This window comes from Larimichthys crocea, chromosome III (assembly GCF_000972845.2).
Source record: "Larimichthys crocea isolate SSNF chromosome III, L_crocea_2.0, whole genome shotgun sequence".
Lineage (NCBI taxonomy): Eukaryota > Metazoa > Chordata > Actinopteri > Sciaenidae > Larimichthys > Larimichthys crocea.
In genome coordinates, this window is record NC_040013.1 from 13448883 (window position 1) to 13466731 (window position 17849).

Here is a 17849-nt window from a genome sequence, read left to right on the forward strand (position 1 = left end):
GGTTGGCATCACGGTGAGAGAGAGAGAGAGAGGGAAAGAGGGGGGAGAGGAGGGGTCTTCAATCCCACATACCAGCCTCTGTGTGTGAGCACGGATAAGAAAGATTACGCCATCGGAAGATAATTATGTAACTCTGTCTCTTAACAACCGACCTCAAACTGTTCATACCCAAAAGTTTTTTTTGATTGACAGGCTATCTGCGAGCCTCTATATAAGGAGGAGGGAGGTGGATGCCTCAGTCACAGTTGCGCCTCAAGTCCTCCGGGCTGTGGATGTAGTGAATCAAAGTGGACTTTACGGTTTTTACGCACGAGGAAAAAAGCAGGAGATACCACGTCTCATTCATATAATCATCGGCTAAAATCATCATATTAGGTCTTTTTCCCCCCTCGATTTCATTTTTTAAAATTATTTTTCTTGTTGTCGGACATCTGACTGAATTTTAAAGATAAGACCTGCATTCATCAGGTAAGTTTGTCGGCGGCTTGTTTGTCATTAAACTTTTATGTGTAGAGAGATAAGGAGAGTAAAGCACTAGACAAAGTGATGACCTGTTGACTCAAAGCGCTAAAAGATAAACCAGAATTGTAATTGTTTAATCTTCTATTGTAGCATTATTATTAATAGTTTTTTTTCTATATGTCACTTTTTACGAATTATTCACTGAGAGGCTAAAATGCAATTGGATGGACCCAAAGAAAAAGAGCGACATAAAAACTAATAAAAAGCATTTCTGTTGTTTTGAAGGAGATATGATACTCAGAAGTCTCTTCTTGCTGCTTTTATCATTTCACTTCCTCCATGCAATAACTGAAGGTAAGTGCAGAACTTTAAAATGACTTCAATGCTGAATATTAATAATTATAGTTATTAATATTGAAACCAAGTGCTATTTGAAGTGCAATCATTTACTCCAGTGAAGTTATTTTGAAAGTGAAAAGGTGAAATCTCTAAACCTCTAAACATTTTGCCATATGTCCTCCTTTTATTGCAATAAAAGTAGCTAACAGTCCGTTTCCATTTTTTCTTCTCTGATTTGTAGAAGGTGAGCAGGAGGATGAGACGTCATTTGACTTGTTTGAAATCAGCCACATCACACGCAAGACTCTGGGGGCCAAACAGTTCCGGGGCCAAAACTCAGATGCCCCTGCTTACCGCTTCATCCGCTTCGACCACCTGCCCCCAGTGAGCCCCCCCATACTAAAACAAATACTACGTCAGATCCAAAACAATGAGGGCTTTGTGTTTGTGGCCAGCATACGCCAGGACCGCGCCTCACGGGGCACCCTGATTGGTTTGGAGGGTCCTGATGGCCGGCGCCAATTTGAGATTGTGTCCAACGGACGGGCCAACTCACTGGACCTGACATACTGGGTGGACGGCTCACAGAACGTGGTTTCATTCGAGGATGTGGACCTGTCGGACTCACAGTGGAAGAATATCACACTTCATGTTCATGGGGAAAATGCAAACCTGTTTGTGGGCTGCAGCCTGATAGACAGCTTCATCCTGGATGAGCCTTTCTATGAACACCTGCAGGCTGAGGGAAGCCGCATGTATGTTGCGAAGGGATCCATCAGGGAGAACCACTTCAGGGTAAGACAGAGACTATGTCTCTTTGGTAGGATTTCCCAAGATTTAGGAGCTTATGTTGCCTTTCTACTTCAGTCTCTTTGAGACTTTTCCAGCTGTCCTCCAGTGTTTTGTCACCCCTCATGAGAAACAAGAAACAAAATTGTGGTCTTAACTGAGTTTCCAGGAGTAGAGACTAACATACTCCCTCTTCAAAGTGTGGCAAAGACGCTCAGTGTTACCCTGGTCTCTCTGTGTGGAAAGGAGTCTATATTTAGTCTCTAAATTGCCCCTTGTGTGTAGAAATGTGTGTGGATGTGTGTGACAATGTCAACAGTGAACGCCAATGCTTGAAAGTAAATGTGTTTGTCTGTAAGACAACGTATTCTTGAACAGCAGTAAATGCACACTATGTCACTTCTGAAATACGCCAAAGTAGCCAAAATGTGTAACCAGAGTAATCAAGGGAAATCTTTTCTTACCAAACAGGGCCTCCTGCAGAATGTGCGTTTCATCTTTGACACCACAGTGGAAGACATCCTGCTGAGCAGAGACTGCGAGGTAACTAAACAAGGTAAGAGACAAATTTCTTTTGTGTGTTTAAAGGTGTTTAAACCAGCAATCACTGTACAGTTCCTACGATCAGTGGGAACCATTTCTATTTGTGTGATTTTCATCAACCAAATGATAAGTCAAAACAATTATATTTGCAAGACCGATACCTTGCAGATGTGATTGGGAAACCGTTTCACATGCGATCCTCCCATGCATGGTATCTGTGTTTTGTTAAGTATCAACCACAGTAACTTTCCAGGCAAACAGTTTAGCATTCTCGGTTAACTCCCTCTGTATGAATTTAACTCTTTTGGTGAAGTCAGTCAGAAAGCGTGCATATTTGATATGTGGCAAGATCTCCCACCATTACTTCATGTTTACGGAAACAGCAGTGTCGACGCAGTGGCTTGAGGTTGAGAGTGTGCGTGGTGAACAAAAGGAGATACAGATGCTTACATTTATTTCCATTGGCAGTGGACTCGGGATAATGCCCTGGGAAAGAAAATAGAAAATAGAATGTGAATGCTATACTTCAGAGTGAGGAGCTTCCACTTCCAGCTGCACACACAAACACACACCGACACACACACGGTGAAGTCATGAATTGGCAGATTGGGTTGCTTTTCTCAGCTGAGGCTTTGGTCACATGAGCAACAGTACCTCGTGATCCTCAGCGGGGCTCACACAAAGAGCGGCTGCAACTAAAAAGATACAGATATCTGAGAAAATACGTCGATAATCATCCGTTATCACAAAAGCGAAAGGGTCACCAGATCTAGAAAGATAGTCTTTGGGTCACTGTGACAAAGCAAATCCATATGCCGTGCGTGTTAGAGAGGTCGGTGCGTTTCTTTTGCCACAAGCAGTGTTGAATTCCAGCTGAATGAGTTTATTTGTTTAACAAATGTCACTATGGTCTGGAAGTTTTCTGCACACTGGCTGGTACTAGTCAAGGTTCTGCATTGGTAGCAATCTTAATGCCAAAAGTCACTCATAAACCCACACAACCCATGCTCATAAAAACTGTCATGTTGGACATTAATGAGCAGTATTAAAAGTACCCAAGCTTTTTTGCGCTGAAAAAATTCCTCTATCTGCTTTGAGAGGAAAAAAGAGACTGTCTATCATGGGGAGAAGAATGTGTAAACGCTTTCACAGACAAGCTAGCACGCGTTCACACGCACGCACAGTGTGAAGCCCTCCTGAGATTTGAATGAATCCAGCAGACTGAAAAGGAAAGAAAACATAGCACTGGCTACAGTGGGACATCATTGGGCAATTTGGATGACTTCTTGATTTAGAGTCCCCAGCCTACTATTAATCTTCACCAATTTACATAGCAAGATTCAAACCAGTTGCAGATAATGTGCTGTGCTTTGGCTGAATGACAGGCGTTGCATGGAGATTTGATATGTGTCTTGTGTGTTTGTTTTTTGTGCATCACACATTCGTAAAAGTTCATCCGGGTATGACTGAAGTTCAATGTTTTGAGATCACAGATTAAGGGAATAAACTGGGGGACGTAAAGAACAGAGTCACAGAATTTCATATGGTTTAATGTCAACTCAACACCACAAAAGATGCCCTCTCCTGCTCACTGTGTTGTATTTTATCCTGTCTGTGTTGTACAAAGATCACAGCTGGCAGACGCTTTACTCTGGGCTGGACTTCCTGTTCCAGATTTGCAGATTGTACAAAGACTCAACGTTTAGCCTCATTATGCCATTCAAACAACCATGTGGTTTAGGATTGCATTCCTTTTCACATCATGCGCTGGAGGGGTTCCTTGTGTAAAACCCTATGTGATAGTAATGAATGATAAATGCTGCAACTCAAGGGATTTTCACACACTTTGGATTCTGCTGTGTTGACAAGGATCTCTCAAGTGTCTGTGCTACTGATCAGCTGTAAAGACAAGACCATGAGCCTCACAGGCTCCTTGTAAACTCCATCTGTGTGGTCACTCCGGTCTGTTAAGTTCATACTAGTGTCCACTTATCTAAAAGGTCATGGAGATTTATGACAACTGTGTTGTTCCACATGAGGAACACCCAGATTTCTGCTTTTTGAACTCCACAATGCCATCTCCTCCCGTCCTCCCATAGCCAACCCTGCTGTCATCTCCGGTGGAAAAATTTACCGTCACCATTTCAAACAGATACATTTTTCAAATCAAGCACCGCTGAATGAACATCTGTTTTGGGGAACACAATAAACATCGTAATCACTGCATTGTTGTGATCTTTTGGCCGCCTACAGAATAACAGGAAATCAGACTTCTTGTGTTTCAATCATCATATCTCTAAAGTATGTTTTTCATCACAAGTCTGTGTTGCTCGTTCATTTGCTTGCTTGCATGTTCACCACAATGTCTCTTTTTTTGCTCCCTACAGATGACGCTAATATCGTGAGCGAGAGCACAGAAATTGTGGATGTGAGTCCCTCCATCACTACAAACATTATAGGTCAGAAGACGGACGAGGCTGGCGCAGATATGTGCGAACGCTCCTGTGAGGAGCTCAGCACCATGTTCCAGGAGCTCAACGGCCTTCGTGTAGTTGTCAGTAACCTTATTGATGGCTTGCAAAAAGTGGTAAGTAGTAGAAGTGACATAGCGTAAATCAACGTATCTTGACTTGTGTTTGTTTTCGACAAGCTACTGCCTGTTTCGCCATGCTTTATAGACCAATTTCAGTGATGAATGTCAAAGCAATAAAATCTGTCTTTGTGTAAGGGAACAAAATCAACATTTTAGAGAAAATTGACATTTGAGGAAAATAAATTATACCATTCTTAGCGTGGCAGCCAGTAGGTAATAGGTTTGAATTAGGTTACTAGGTAACCTACATTGGTTTGAAAGCAAACAGTAAGTAGCCGCAGGACTGTTTATAGAGTCAGGACTGTGATGGCTGAACCCGTTTGACTCCTGCTATCTGTGGCAGCGTGAGTCAGACAGATTTTATGACATGTTACATGTGGATATAGGAAGTGTTCCCCTGGCAGCGATGGGGTCCAGTCTAATGTCTGGCTGTGTTTAAACAGCCCATGTGTTTCCTCTGGGAGCCTCCCAGCAATAAGAGAGTCTGGGCATGAACCTTGGGAGAAAAAAAAAAAACGCTGGGATGAGAAGGGTCCCTGAGGCTCTTCCAGACCAAGTGGTGTCTTAGATTTTAGTGCTGCAAACTGTTGCCTCCCTTTTCCAAATGGGAGGATGCGCACACACACATATACACAAATGCACAAAGGCACACAAACCTTTGGCAGTAGTTTATCAACTGACAGTTCCCAAGTGTTCAGGAGTCCAGCCAGAGATCCTGTGATCTCCAATTGGGTTGGAGGTTACAAAGTGCATAACTAAACAGCACTTTTCCTAGAAGCATTAATGATGAAGAAATGTACTGTTTGCAATTTGCACTAATGAGAAGCATATTTAAGAAAAAGTATTTTTGCTAATGCAATGGAGTAGCTTTTTGTGTAGGTGTACTTCTTTGACTTCTTCTTTCTGGTCCATTAAAGTTTTCTCTGAACTTCTTTTCCCTCATGTGAAAGAAAGATGGCTCAAAATGATATGATGCATCACTAAGGTGGAAAGGGATATATGTTGGTAGGATAGGTTCACTGAAAGGGTGACATGATGCTACAGTTAGCACTTAATTATTATGATTTGTATAGTGGTCGTTGTGTTAGACGGTGATGTACCTTGACTTTACTGGTTTTCAACACGTAAAGTTACTTTAGTGTGAATTATATTTAAGTGAGTTCTCCTGCTGGTTCCTCTTTCCACCTGGTGAAAAGTAACCTCACATGTGCTCTCTTAAAAGAATCAATCGGCTTGTCAGCAGGTGTATACCTTCATATGCTTAATGGAATGCAGTCTACCTTTCTCATGAGTGCGTCCTAATCATTTCTGACTGATCTCCTTTCTGACTGCAAATCTGTCTGTTATTGTATGTTCAGACAGAGGAGAACACAGTCATGAAGGAGGCCCTTGGGAGGATGAAGAACTCTAAAGAGAAAAACATGTGCTGGCAGGATGGCCGCCTGTTTGACGATAAGGAAGACTGGGTTGTGGACAGCTGCACCAAATGTACCTGCCAGGTAGTGCCAAATCATGTGAAAATATGAACAGATTTACTGTGGATGTCAATGACCCTAATAGATGTCATATTACCTGATGACAGGAGTCCAAGATTGTGTGTCACCAAATTACATGCCCCCCAGTGGCCTGTGCCAGCCCCTCATTTTTTGACGGCGAGTGCTGCCCCGTGTGTTTATGTAAGTAGTTAGAACCTCTTAATAGACGCTGCTTCCAGCATATAAACACAATTATAAACACATACAGTTTTATGCATGTATGCTATTTTAAATGAATGGCTCATATGCCATAAAAACAACATTGCACACATATTAAATTTTAATACCACAGGACTGTTGCAGGCAGTTTGTCTTTGTGAATGAACCACATATTTATTGGTCAAAATATAAGACGCTCAGAATGGCTACTGTGGGTTTTTCAGACTAGGTCACGTGATAAACAGGCTGACATAAAGAATAAAAAGAGTGCAGTTGTGAGCTTGTGCTACTTTTATTATTACACTGAGGTGATATGAGAGTGTTTCTCAAAATGTTTTCTTTTACTTCTCCCAGCTAAAGACCGTGAAGATGGCTGGTCCCCCTGGTCAGAGTGGACAGAGTGTACAGTCACCTGCGGGACAGGAACTCAACAAAGGGGTCGGTCATGTGATGCAACCAGTAACCCGTGCACTGGACCTTCTATCCAGACACGAAAGTGCAGTCTGGGCAAATGCGATAGCCGTGGTGAGAAATTCTTGAAATAGTTTCCCAGTCCTCATTTTTCATTTAAATATATGGCATCCAGTAGTTACTGTCATCTTTTTGATCTAAAGTATGCTTCTGCAATTGCCTCAACTACACGATAATCTAAAACAAACATCAGCATGACATATAAGAGGGAGGCACATGATGGAACTGTGGAAAAACTCAGCACTGAGTTAAATATGAGATGAGATCCTCCAAAGTGAAAAAAGACCAAGTTCACGCCTCCATAAATCTCTTGAAAATGGATCCATTTAAGTGCTGCTGAATCCCAGTGAAGAGCTGGATCGCATGGTTGCATGAGTTGCAGGGTGTGCCCAGTCAACTTAATTCCAAATAAATCATTGGGAGGGTGTTCCACAGGGCAATGACTCACCGCCTCCTACCATGCAGCTATATAAACTATTAATGAATTTGATCATTAGATGTGCTATATATGAGGTGGAGTGTCAAGAGATTTCACTTGATTTGAAACTGATGAATTGGGTGTTTGATAAATTGCTGGTTTAGCTTGTGTTATTGGTTGCAGCTAACATTACACTGCATCTGTGGAAGTGACTAAATCATTCTAACCACTGGAGCATAGTTTACTCACAATGACATAAGTACTGGCGCAAGGATCTTAGAACATCTTTAAAAGTGAGCCATTGTCGCCAGAATGACAAGATGTTTACTTGTTGAAAATGTGGTGGCCATTTTTCATTTGAGTGGAAAGGATAATATACAATGTGTGTTTGGGTGATCTCTGCCTGATATGTTTGGTGTTTGATACCCAGTTCGCCAGGATGGAGGGTGGAGTTTGTGGTCACCATGGTCTTCCTGCTCAGTGACCTGCGGAGAAGGACAGATCACCAGAATACGACACTGTAATGCTCCAGTGCCACAACTAGGGGGCAAAGACTGTGAGGGAAGTGGGAGAGAGACTCAGCGTTGCACTGCCCAGCCTTGTCCCAGTAAGTATTTCAGCCTGTGAGGGGAACACTCAAAAGCAGCATCTTCATTTCAGCGGCGTCTGTGCTGAACAACCAGACTCCCTCATGTCTCTCCTGAGGCAACATTCCCGATGTGTTTTGGACAAGCCTTCTGTCTGTCTTTCAGGAAATGTTGACTCAAATCAGCTCAATATGTTTTCTCTTGTACTATTAAGTTCCAGGCTACTGACTCTCTTTGCTTTTTTTTATATCAGACTTTAAATTTTAAAACAAAGAATTTATATATTTGTTTTCCAAGAATAACTACTGAACATCTATCTCTGTATCTTTTTAGTTGATGGTGGTTGGGGTCCTTGGTCCCCATGGGCAACCTGTTCAGCAACATGTGGAGGGGGTGTCAAAAGTCGGATGCGTGAGTGCAATAGCCCTCATCCTCAGCATGGTGGCAAGAAGTGTATCGGGGAAGCCAACGACAGTGACAGCTGTAACAAAGAAGACTGTCCTATTGGTGAGCACCAGTGACGTTACATGATATTTTTAGCCATGTAAGTGTCAGACTCTTGGGGTGGTCAGTCAGTCGGTCCACCTTTTTGGTACAGCCTGAAATATCTCACCAAATACTTGAAGGATTGCAATGAACTTTGTACAGACATTCATGCTCCTCAGAGGGTGAATCTGCCTAGATATAAGATATATGACTCTTTGGTGATGAATTTTCCTCTAGTGTCACCCTGATTTTAAGTCCAAACGTTTACTTTTGGTGAACGTCCATGTGTTTAGTTTGGACTTAAAATAACCTATTAAATATTGGTAAAACCAATTACATTCTCATTAGCATGTTAGCATGCTATGGCAAAGTATCATAGCTAGCATGGCTATAGACTCTTAGCCTTGTTACTTTAAGTTTTGAACTTTATGAATATTACATATTTTTGAGTGAACGCAGGCTTAAAAGCTATGCTTTATGCTATGAGTGCCACAAACTGAAACCAATATCATATTCCATTGGTTACTATTGTATCTTTGTGGTGGTAAAAATCCCAAACCTAGGCAAATGAAACCAAAACTTTCTGCATGACTGCATATCTAGAGAAAGGACCTTCTTTTTTATCATTTGGGTGAATAGTATGTCCCTATGGGCTTTATCTTGAGATAAAAAAAACACAAATTAAAAGTTTAGTCATCTGGAGACACACTATACAGATATGTCCAGTGATATTTAAATCAATATCCCTTGTTTATATCCATTCTTGACATCTAAATCCTTTGCAGATGGCTGTCTGTCTAATCCATGCTTTGGGGGAGTGGATTGCAACAGCTCTCCAGATGGATCCTGGGAGTGTGGTCCGTGCCCTGCTGGTTTCCGTGGAAATGGTACCCACTGTGAAGACATTAATGAGGTAAAGGTTTCTGTTTTTCTTACGTGCATATACCAGATGTGTATTTAAGACTTCATTCATATAATTATTTGCATTTTACTGATGCTTTTCTTTCCCACGTCCAGTGTGACATGGTGTCTGATGTTTGCTACAAAGTGAGTGGAACTCAGCGCTGCATCAACACAGATCCAGGTTTCCACTGTCTGCCCTGTCCAAAGCGCTACAAGGGCACTCAGCCTTTTGGTATGGGTGTGGAGGCTGCCAAGAAGAACAAACAGGTGAGTTGAAGTTACTCTCATCGAATGGCAATAACATACTACTGATTGGATGCTGTTCAAAGGGTGGTAAAGGAAAGGAAACAATCTGGGCCTTTAGCTCCAGGCAGATTTTTCAAAAGCAGTTGTGTGGATTTTTGTATGTCAGATCCAGATTTATGAATGATGGGAGCAGCAGCTTAGGTGATTTATAAGCCTCATTCTTGCAGTGAGAGTGTTTATACAGTGTTGGAGGGGAGCCCCTGGGCCACCATATATGAATTTGACTCACCTTGACCCAGTATCAGCAAGCAGAAGGAGAGGGAGAAGAGTTGGGTAACTCTTAACAACAAACATGTGTTAAACATCTCTGGTAGTTTCATTGTAGAGATCAGGCAGATTGAAACAGTTCTTTATACTGTATATTTTTACTGTAGATGTTGAATGGATCAATGCTTTTATGATGTGGAGCTCTTTCTTAACTTTGGCTCTGCCCACTAGATCTTGAAAACAGCTCAGTATATCCACTTTCAACTCCTGCCATAGCAGCTACAGGTAATTTCTATATATGTCATATTAATTACTTGATTGGAACACACTTCTGCACTAAATTCACAGAGACCTAAAGAGCTGAAAGACTTGCCATGCCACTCTGATTGGCATCTGCACAACATCCCTAGTGGACCATTTTGTCACTCTGTAGCCTCTGCAGCTGCTTGTCTTTGATATGATGCTCCAATTTTACTAATTGATTCGGGAAAAGGGAATTGTGTCATTGTTGGCATTAAGGGGCTCCATTTCACCATTTTGATCAAAGGCTTGTTCTTGCTGTCACTTTCTGCTCTATGAGCTCATGGAGTGGCATCCAAATTGGAGTTATGTTCATCCTCTGGTAATGAGTGGCAGCTGTGGATACCTTGTGCTGCATTAAAGGGGGAAACAGTGGGTCGTAGTGGGATGTATGATGCATTAAGTGGGATTTCATAAAATCAACTGTGACCAAAAGTGCCCCACACTGCTTGGTCCAAAATCTGTCCCATAACCTGTAGTAGCCCTAAATTTTGAGTGGCCTTCCAAACAAAACAAAAAAGCTACAAGGAGTAGTAAAATACGTGCTTGGACATGTCATCAGAAGTTGACAACAAAATTGGCATAAAGGGCTGTCTTCCTTCTTTTTCAGACAGATAACAATTTCCCTCCATGTTGAATGTGGTGGCAAATCTTATAATCTCTCTGTTTTTTCTTTAGGTGTGCGAGCCAGAGAACCCATGCAAGGACAAGACCCACAACTGTCACAAATATGCCGAATGCATCTACATCAGCCACTTCAGTGACCCTATGTACAAGTGTGAGTGTAGGACGGGTTATGCAGGAGATGGTTTCATTTGTGGGGAAGACTCAGACTTGGATGGCTGGCCCAATCAGAACCTTGTGTGTGGTGCCAATGCCACTTACCACTGCAAGAAGGTATTTCATTGAACTCCTGCACCTTATTTGATGTAGCCTATCTGTAAAACTTCTGAACTTTCCACTCCTTTTTCAGGATAACTGCCCTAGCCTTCCTAACTCTGGACAAGAAGACTTTGACAGAGATGGACAAGGAGATGCTTGTGACAAGGATGACGACAACGATGGAATTCTAGATGAGAGGGTACGAGAGTTTTTGACATATGGAAACATTTTATTCTTTGATCGTATTCATGATAATTGAAAAATTCCCTAACAATCATATACTCTATGCCACAGGACAACTGTCCCCTCCTTTACAATCCTCGTCAGTTTGACTTTGACAAGGATGAAGTCGGCGATCGCTGCGACAACTGTCCCTATGAGCACAACCCTGCTCAAATAGACACTGACCACAATGGAGAAGGGGATGCCTGTGCAGTGGACATTGATGGAGATGGTAAAATAGCCAAGCCTATGCAGATAAAATACCATAATCAGTCCCTCTAGGACTGCTAATTACTCAGTTTATACCTAAATTCTCAAGAATATGTCATCAACTACCCTTTTTGTCCTAAGAAATCATGAATGAGAACGACAACTGCCCCTATGTGTACAACACTGACCAGAAGGACACTGACATGGATGGAGTTGGTGACCAGTGTGACAACTGTCCTTTGCTACACAACCCTGATCAGGTATTGAACTATACTGTATATAATGACATGTTCCAGTACAACAGTAGGGGCAGGAAGTGTTAATAGTGTTAACATCTCTATTTATCCAACAGATTGATGTAGACAATGACCTGGTTGGAGATCATTGTGATAATAACCAAGACATTGATGAAGATGGTCATCAGAACAACCTGGACAACTGTCCCTACGTGGCCAATGCCAACCAGGCTGACCATGACAAGGATGGCAAAGGAGACGCATGTGACTACGATGATGACGATGATGGTATACCTGATGACAAGGACAACTGCAGACTGACACCCAATGCAGACCAGCTGGACTCTGATGGTGAGAATGTAACATCTAAATCGTTTAGAGGTCGCACTAGTCTGTGTGCCATGTGCTTTTGAATCACCCGTGATATTCAGCTGTTGTTTTGCACATTTGCCCAGTGGCAGTAAAAAGGGTCCTGAAATTTTAGGTGTTAAGTTGGGGTAGTATTATTTTAATGCATGATATCACGAGATTAGCAAACTAGTTAGCAACGGGAAAACTAACAATAAACCAACGAATGTAGATGGTGCACTTTTAGGTTGAATAAAAGATTAGGGATCCTATCCAATACAGTTTGTTGTCATTATGGTGGAATTATAATACTCAGTGCTGCAGGCTTAAAAAGGTTTGATGCAGCTGTAATTTTTATGGAGCAGTTAGTGTTTATGGAAAACCAAACAATTTTGTACTTTGTAAGTTTAAGTGTAATATGAGGGTATCAGTTAAAATATAAACAGTTAGTAAACATTATTTCTTGGTTTCATGCAATATGACAGTATGACAGTGTTGAGATAACAGAAGTTCCACTTGAATAAAATATTCTCAACAAAAGGTCCACTCAGCAGCTGTTGGAGCTTTCAGTTGTATCATGAGCTTCATCACCAGAAGAAGTTGCCCAGTTGTCATGGAACTGAATATTTATGAGCACTGAAAGGAGCTTGGGAACAGCAGTTGACAAAAAAACAACAACTCACCATTAATGAGTTAATTGCCATTTAATACCATTAGCTAATTACAACTATTAATCTCACATGACCAGTTCATGACACTTGCCAACACACATTAACTTAAATGTAATTTAGCTTGATGCGAGAGACTGATTAAGACTGTAGTTGTACTTGTCAGTCTGGGAACTGATTATTATAGCTAGATTTATAGCTTGTATAATGGGCCAGTATTTGTCCATCTGTTTGCTTGCATACGCTCTCTCTCCCATGGATTCCATGCACTCAGACTTTGCGCTCATTACTCTGTAATGTTCACATTTTGCTTTAGTATGCCTTCTCCCAGATGTTTTCGCAGTTAGCAATTAGCTTCATGCAGCAGGTGTGAAATATGGTGGCTGTGGAAAGAGTCAACGACTGGGTTGGCATGGGTGATGTCATTCTGTATGACTTCAGCGAGCCATCCAGGTGGGCACACGCCAGGCTGTGAAGTTTTTATTTCCTTTAGGCTTTCGCTCGTGATTAATCCACAGTGCCCAATTTAAGCAGGGTTACCTGGAGTTTTTACAGCTGTCTGTAACTGAAAACAGACCGCGAAGGAGGAAGGCCGTGGACACTGACGTTCACTTTTTTCACAGCTCGTCAGATAGTGTTTATGTGATAGAATCGTTTTAGCCCCTTGTGAAATAACAAAGATGATGACAGAAAGCAGCTAGCTACTTCTACACAGTGGCCTTCATTAGCCACTGGCGTCCTTTCCACTGTGAGCTCTTGGCCTGCAGTCTGGCTCTAATAGACGTCAGGCTTCAGATAGTTACAAGTATCAGTGGAAGTTGTCACAGCATGAAAAGATGACTGATTTTCCTTAGTAGACTTGGCAAAGCTATTAAAGCCAGTTTCCTGGGAGGAATTGCTATTTTCCCCATTCATTTTTCATATTAGCTTGGAGCAGCTCACTGCAGTGCGAGTATTATGACACTCGCATTAGCCGCCATAGTGATTTTTCCAACATATGGAAAAATAGGAAAAAATTTTGCTTCTATCAAAAATAAATTGGGTCAAACCTATTCATTTGATATCTTATTTTAACAGGCGATGGAAGAGGGGATGCCTGCAAAGATGACTTTGACAACGACAGTATCCCGGATATTCTTGATGTGTGCCCGGAGAACAGTGCCATCAGTGCCACAGACTTCAGGAAATTCCAGATGGTCCACTTGGATCCCAAGGGAACTACTCAAATTGATCCCAACTGGGTGGTCAGACATCAGGGTAAAGAGTTGGTTCAGACTGCCAATTCTGACCCAGGCATTGCAGTCGGTGAGCAGCACATGTTTCTTCTTAACCATTTGATGTTAATTTACTTCTCTTAAAACATTTAAGGCTTAATTTGGCTGAACTGAGCCCTGAGATTTAACATCACTTTTCTTTCACACCGACAGGTTTTGATGAGTTCAATGCTGTGGACTTCAGTGGAACGATGTACGTGAACACGGACAGAGATGATGACTATGCAGGCTTTGTGTTCGGCTACCAGTCAAGTGGGCGCTTTTATGTAGTGATGTGGAAGCAGATCACACAGACTTACTGGGAGGACAAGCCCTCCAAGGCCTTTGGCATTTCTGGCGTTTCGCTCAAAGTTGTCAATTCGACCACTGGCACTGGAGAAAACCTCAGGAATGCTTTGTGGCACACAGGCAACACTCCTGGACAGGTGGGCAGCAGTCTCAGTGCTATTTGGTCTGTTTTAAAGGCTGTAGCAGTATTAAGTGTGGTTAACTCTTTTCCATAGGTGCGTACTCTCTGGCATGACCCCAAAAACATTGGTTGGAAGGATTACACAGCTTACAGGTGGCATCTCATCCATAGACCGAAGACTGGTTTCATAAGGTAGGAAATAAAGACAAGAACAATCTCAATGATGAACCTTGATTGCAGGACTCCAGAGTCTCTCTAAAGGAGTTTTTCTGCCACATTGAAGAGTGAAATATACCGTACATTAGTAAACCTAATAATCTCATCACATTAAGAAGTCCATGTTTGTCTTGTGTTTTGCAGGGTTGTGGTCTATGAAGGTAAACAGATCATGGCTGACTCAGGTCCAGTTTATGACAAGACGTTTGCCGGAGGAAGGTTAGGCTTGTTTGTCTTTTCGCAAGAGCTGGTGTTCTTCTCCGACCTCAAGTATGAGTGCAGAGGTTAGTACAAATGCTTTCATTATTTTAAATTTCTAACCAAATTTTTTTTCTGTCAGCTGTCAGATACCCAAAAGTATTCGTTAATGGCATTGGGGGAGCTTTTTATGGCTTAACTACTTCTTAGAATTTTTGGTTAAATTGTAAATAAAGACACAATAAATAATCTCAGAGGTTGGGAACCTAGATGAAAACCTTCAACCACCTAGGCAGGATGGCTACTTTTCTAACAATCATACACATACATACATACAGACAGTTTGAATTGTTTAGTCTAATGTATCAAGTGCTTGAATGAAATAAAAACATTAAGGTGTGCATATGACACAGCCTTAATTTACATTACATTAATGCAACCTTTACTTTATATACATACAGTATATGTAAGCAACTGTACAGATGTTGAGTGCTTAGTCTTGGGATTGATTGATGGGTATTTAAGGTTTTGTAGAATCCTCTTGGTCCAAGCTCACTGCAGTAAACATGTTCATGTGTGTGTATAGTGTACGTATGTGCATGTAAAGTAAATGTGTACGTAATGCAGACACATATATGGTTCACATGTGTCCATATACAGTACAATTATTAGACCATGGAGAAAACCTTCTCCTTGTTTGAATAATATGGGTTAAATCTTTAAACCTTCACCATTTTTTTCAAACCTCAGACAAGCCGGAGTTGCCAACAGTGTTCACAAGGTAACAATGAGAGGGGTTATGTGTTGTTTGTCGGCTAAAGCAAGAAAAAGTCACGCTATGTTGTTGCCTGTCAGCTTGCCCGTGTACAATGCCCAAGATGCATTGTGACAGCCCTTGTGCGTTGGTTCAAGGACTTCAGATATTTTGTTGAGTGCTAAAGAGTGGAAAATGAGCCTGCAGCCTTTTCACAATCACAGCCACGTTAACTGAAGACACGCTTTTTTGACGCACACAGTGCACATGTTGTTGCTGCACTCTGGCACTTTGACTGTGTGAATCTCACTGAGTGTCCTAGTTTTGATTATAAATGTGGCGGTAATGGAAGCTATTTTCTCAATCTTTCCACAGATAACTGAATCAAGCCTGATAGAAAAACATCAGAAGGCAAAAGACAAGAATCTCTCAAAGTAAACATCACGTCATGCCTAAATGCATTTCAACGTAAATGAGACTTTCCATACTTTTCCATGTTTTGCCTTGATCCATCCACTGGTGAGGAAACCATGGCTGATTTCAGTTTTCCTGTTGATACATTTCCTAAGCTGGGAAAGACAAACTGACGAGAGTGGATGTGTTTTAAAAAAGCCTCAGCAGATTATCGAATTATAACTAGTGTACCTATGTCTACATTTTAAAGGATTCATTGTACAACCACTTACATGCTGTATGTGCTTTCCTACAGTTTCTTACTTTCTACAACTTGTAAGTGACTCGGTTGTTCTCTATCTTTAGGCTCATTCATGGCTTCTGTTTTACCGAACAACTGATCATAAAGTGTCTGACAAACATAAACTGTAACCAAAGCATAATCATTTAGCTGTCTCAAGTCCATTACTATTTCTCCTCATTCTTTTCATCCTGAATGTGCTTTTGTCTTTTTTACGGAGAACTTGAGTGAATGATTTAAATAAGCCATTGTAGTAAGTGCCAAAGATGTTTATACTAAGTCTGTATTATAATTCCTTTTGTAAATTATTTATGCCCTGCTTGTTTTGTTTGTTTGCATTTTTTTGCTAGAGTTTGTAAATAATTATTTATTTGTTTACACTGACAAAACGTATAATTAAATATCACAAACGTCAAGATAACACATTATACTATTGCAAGATTTTTAGTGTTGTCATGCACTTCCTTTACTTGTTAGTTTTTCAAATCTTCCAGATAAACTGTAACCTAAAGCTTCGGAGAGGATAAACATCAACTGCTTCAAGTGATTGCATACATAAACACAGCATATGTTTATGTATGTGATAGTGGCTGCCAACGAAAGTTAATTCTGGTAGTATGTGTAAGTTAAAAAAGCCACTGTGTTTATTTTCTTAGCTGTCCAGACAGTGTCTCATTGTCCTCAAAGTGATATATCACTTTGGTACATGTGGAACATTTTTCAGTGCTTATACTCTTCGTCTAAAGGAGCTTATAAATGGTCCATCACCAAAACTGGCTACAAATTGGGGTACTGGCACTGCAGCAAGCACCGTTTTAGTACATATATTGAAAGAATAGCTGTAACACAAAAGAAATAAATAAGATCAGTGTAAAAATATTAGTTTAAAAGGTCAAAAAATAAACAGTAACTGCTAGATTCCTACTGAATCTAAAGTTGTATACCACACCAAGTGACATATCACATCAGCAGCTGAGAGTCTGAGGATCAACAACTAAAATACAGTGAAAACATTTTATACAAATTATTTTTTCATTCATATGTTAGTCAAAAGCATCACCTATGGATGTTGTGAAACTTTACAGTGTTGGTTGAAAGGGAATCCAGATGAAGGTCTTTAAAAACAAAGTGTGACTGTGTGACTGTATGGTGTGGATCAAGGACGTGTTAGTGTACAACCTTGTTGTCGTTAGTCTGTATAGCATTCGTGTTCATCCATGTTTGGTTTCCATCTTGTTTATTTTGTTGAGTTTGCAATGCACAAAATGTAAATTTTTTGTATACTTGTGTTGTTAGATTTACATTTTCTACAAACATTAGTGTAAGATTGTTCTGTTTCATAAATAAATCACTTGTACACCATTTTGTTGATTATATACATGAGGATTGACAGGCATCCCATTCTATTAAAATAATGCTGTTAACCAAGAATAGTCATGCGCCATGAAATACTAGCAAAAATGCATTTTATAGGATAAGGCTAGTTCTCATTATATTTTTGCTATTGACAACAAATCCCATGAAAAGACCAAATTTTAAGATTCTTGTTACACAGTCTATTTCCTTATTTTGCACTCATTCGTTCTAACTGAAGATGTAAGTCTTTAAATACCTGCCTCAAAAATGTAATTTTTTTTTTA

The 17849-nt window shown here is 40.8% G+C and overlaps 1 protein-coding gene across 2 annotated transcripts; it reads left to right on the plus strand.

The window, feature by feature from the left end:
- Positions 1–224: 224 nt before the first annotated feature.
- thbs2a (thrombospondin 2a) lies at positions 225–17571 on the plus strand. 2 transcript variants are annotated; one of them, XM_010756607.3, is made up of 23 exons: positions 225–468; positions 748–816; positions 1043–1596; positions 2062–2146; positions 4521–4720; positions 6085–6225; positions 6309–6402; positions 6775–6945; positions 7740–7916; positions 8230–8403; positions 9168–9295; positions 9400–9552; positions 10777–10995; positions 11072–11179; positions 11275–11434; positions 11554–11672; positions 11765–11999; positions 13742–13969; positions 14092–14363; positions 14442–14539; positions 14708–14847; positions 15512–15542; positions 15891–17571. In XM_010756607.3, the coding sequence occupies exons 2-23, from the start codon at positions 753–755 to the stop codon at positions 15892–15894; spliced, it is 3555 nt and encodes a 1184-aa protein (XP_010754909.1). In that variant the 5' UTR covers positions 225–468; positions 748–752; the 3' UTR covers positions 15895–17571. The 2 variants fall into 2 exon arrangements, with proteins under 2 accessions (XP_010754909.1, XP_010754916.1); XM_010756614.3 differs by lacking the exon at positions 15512–15542.
- The last annotated feature ends 278 nt before the right edge of the window (positions 17572–17849 follow it).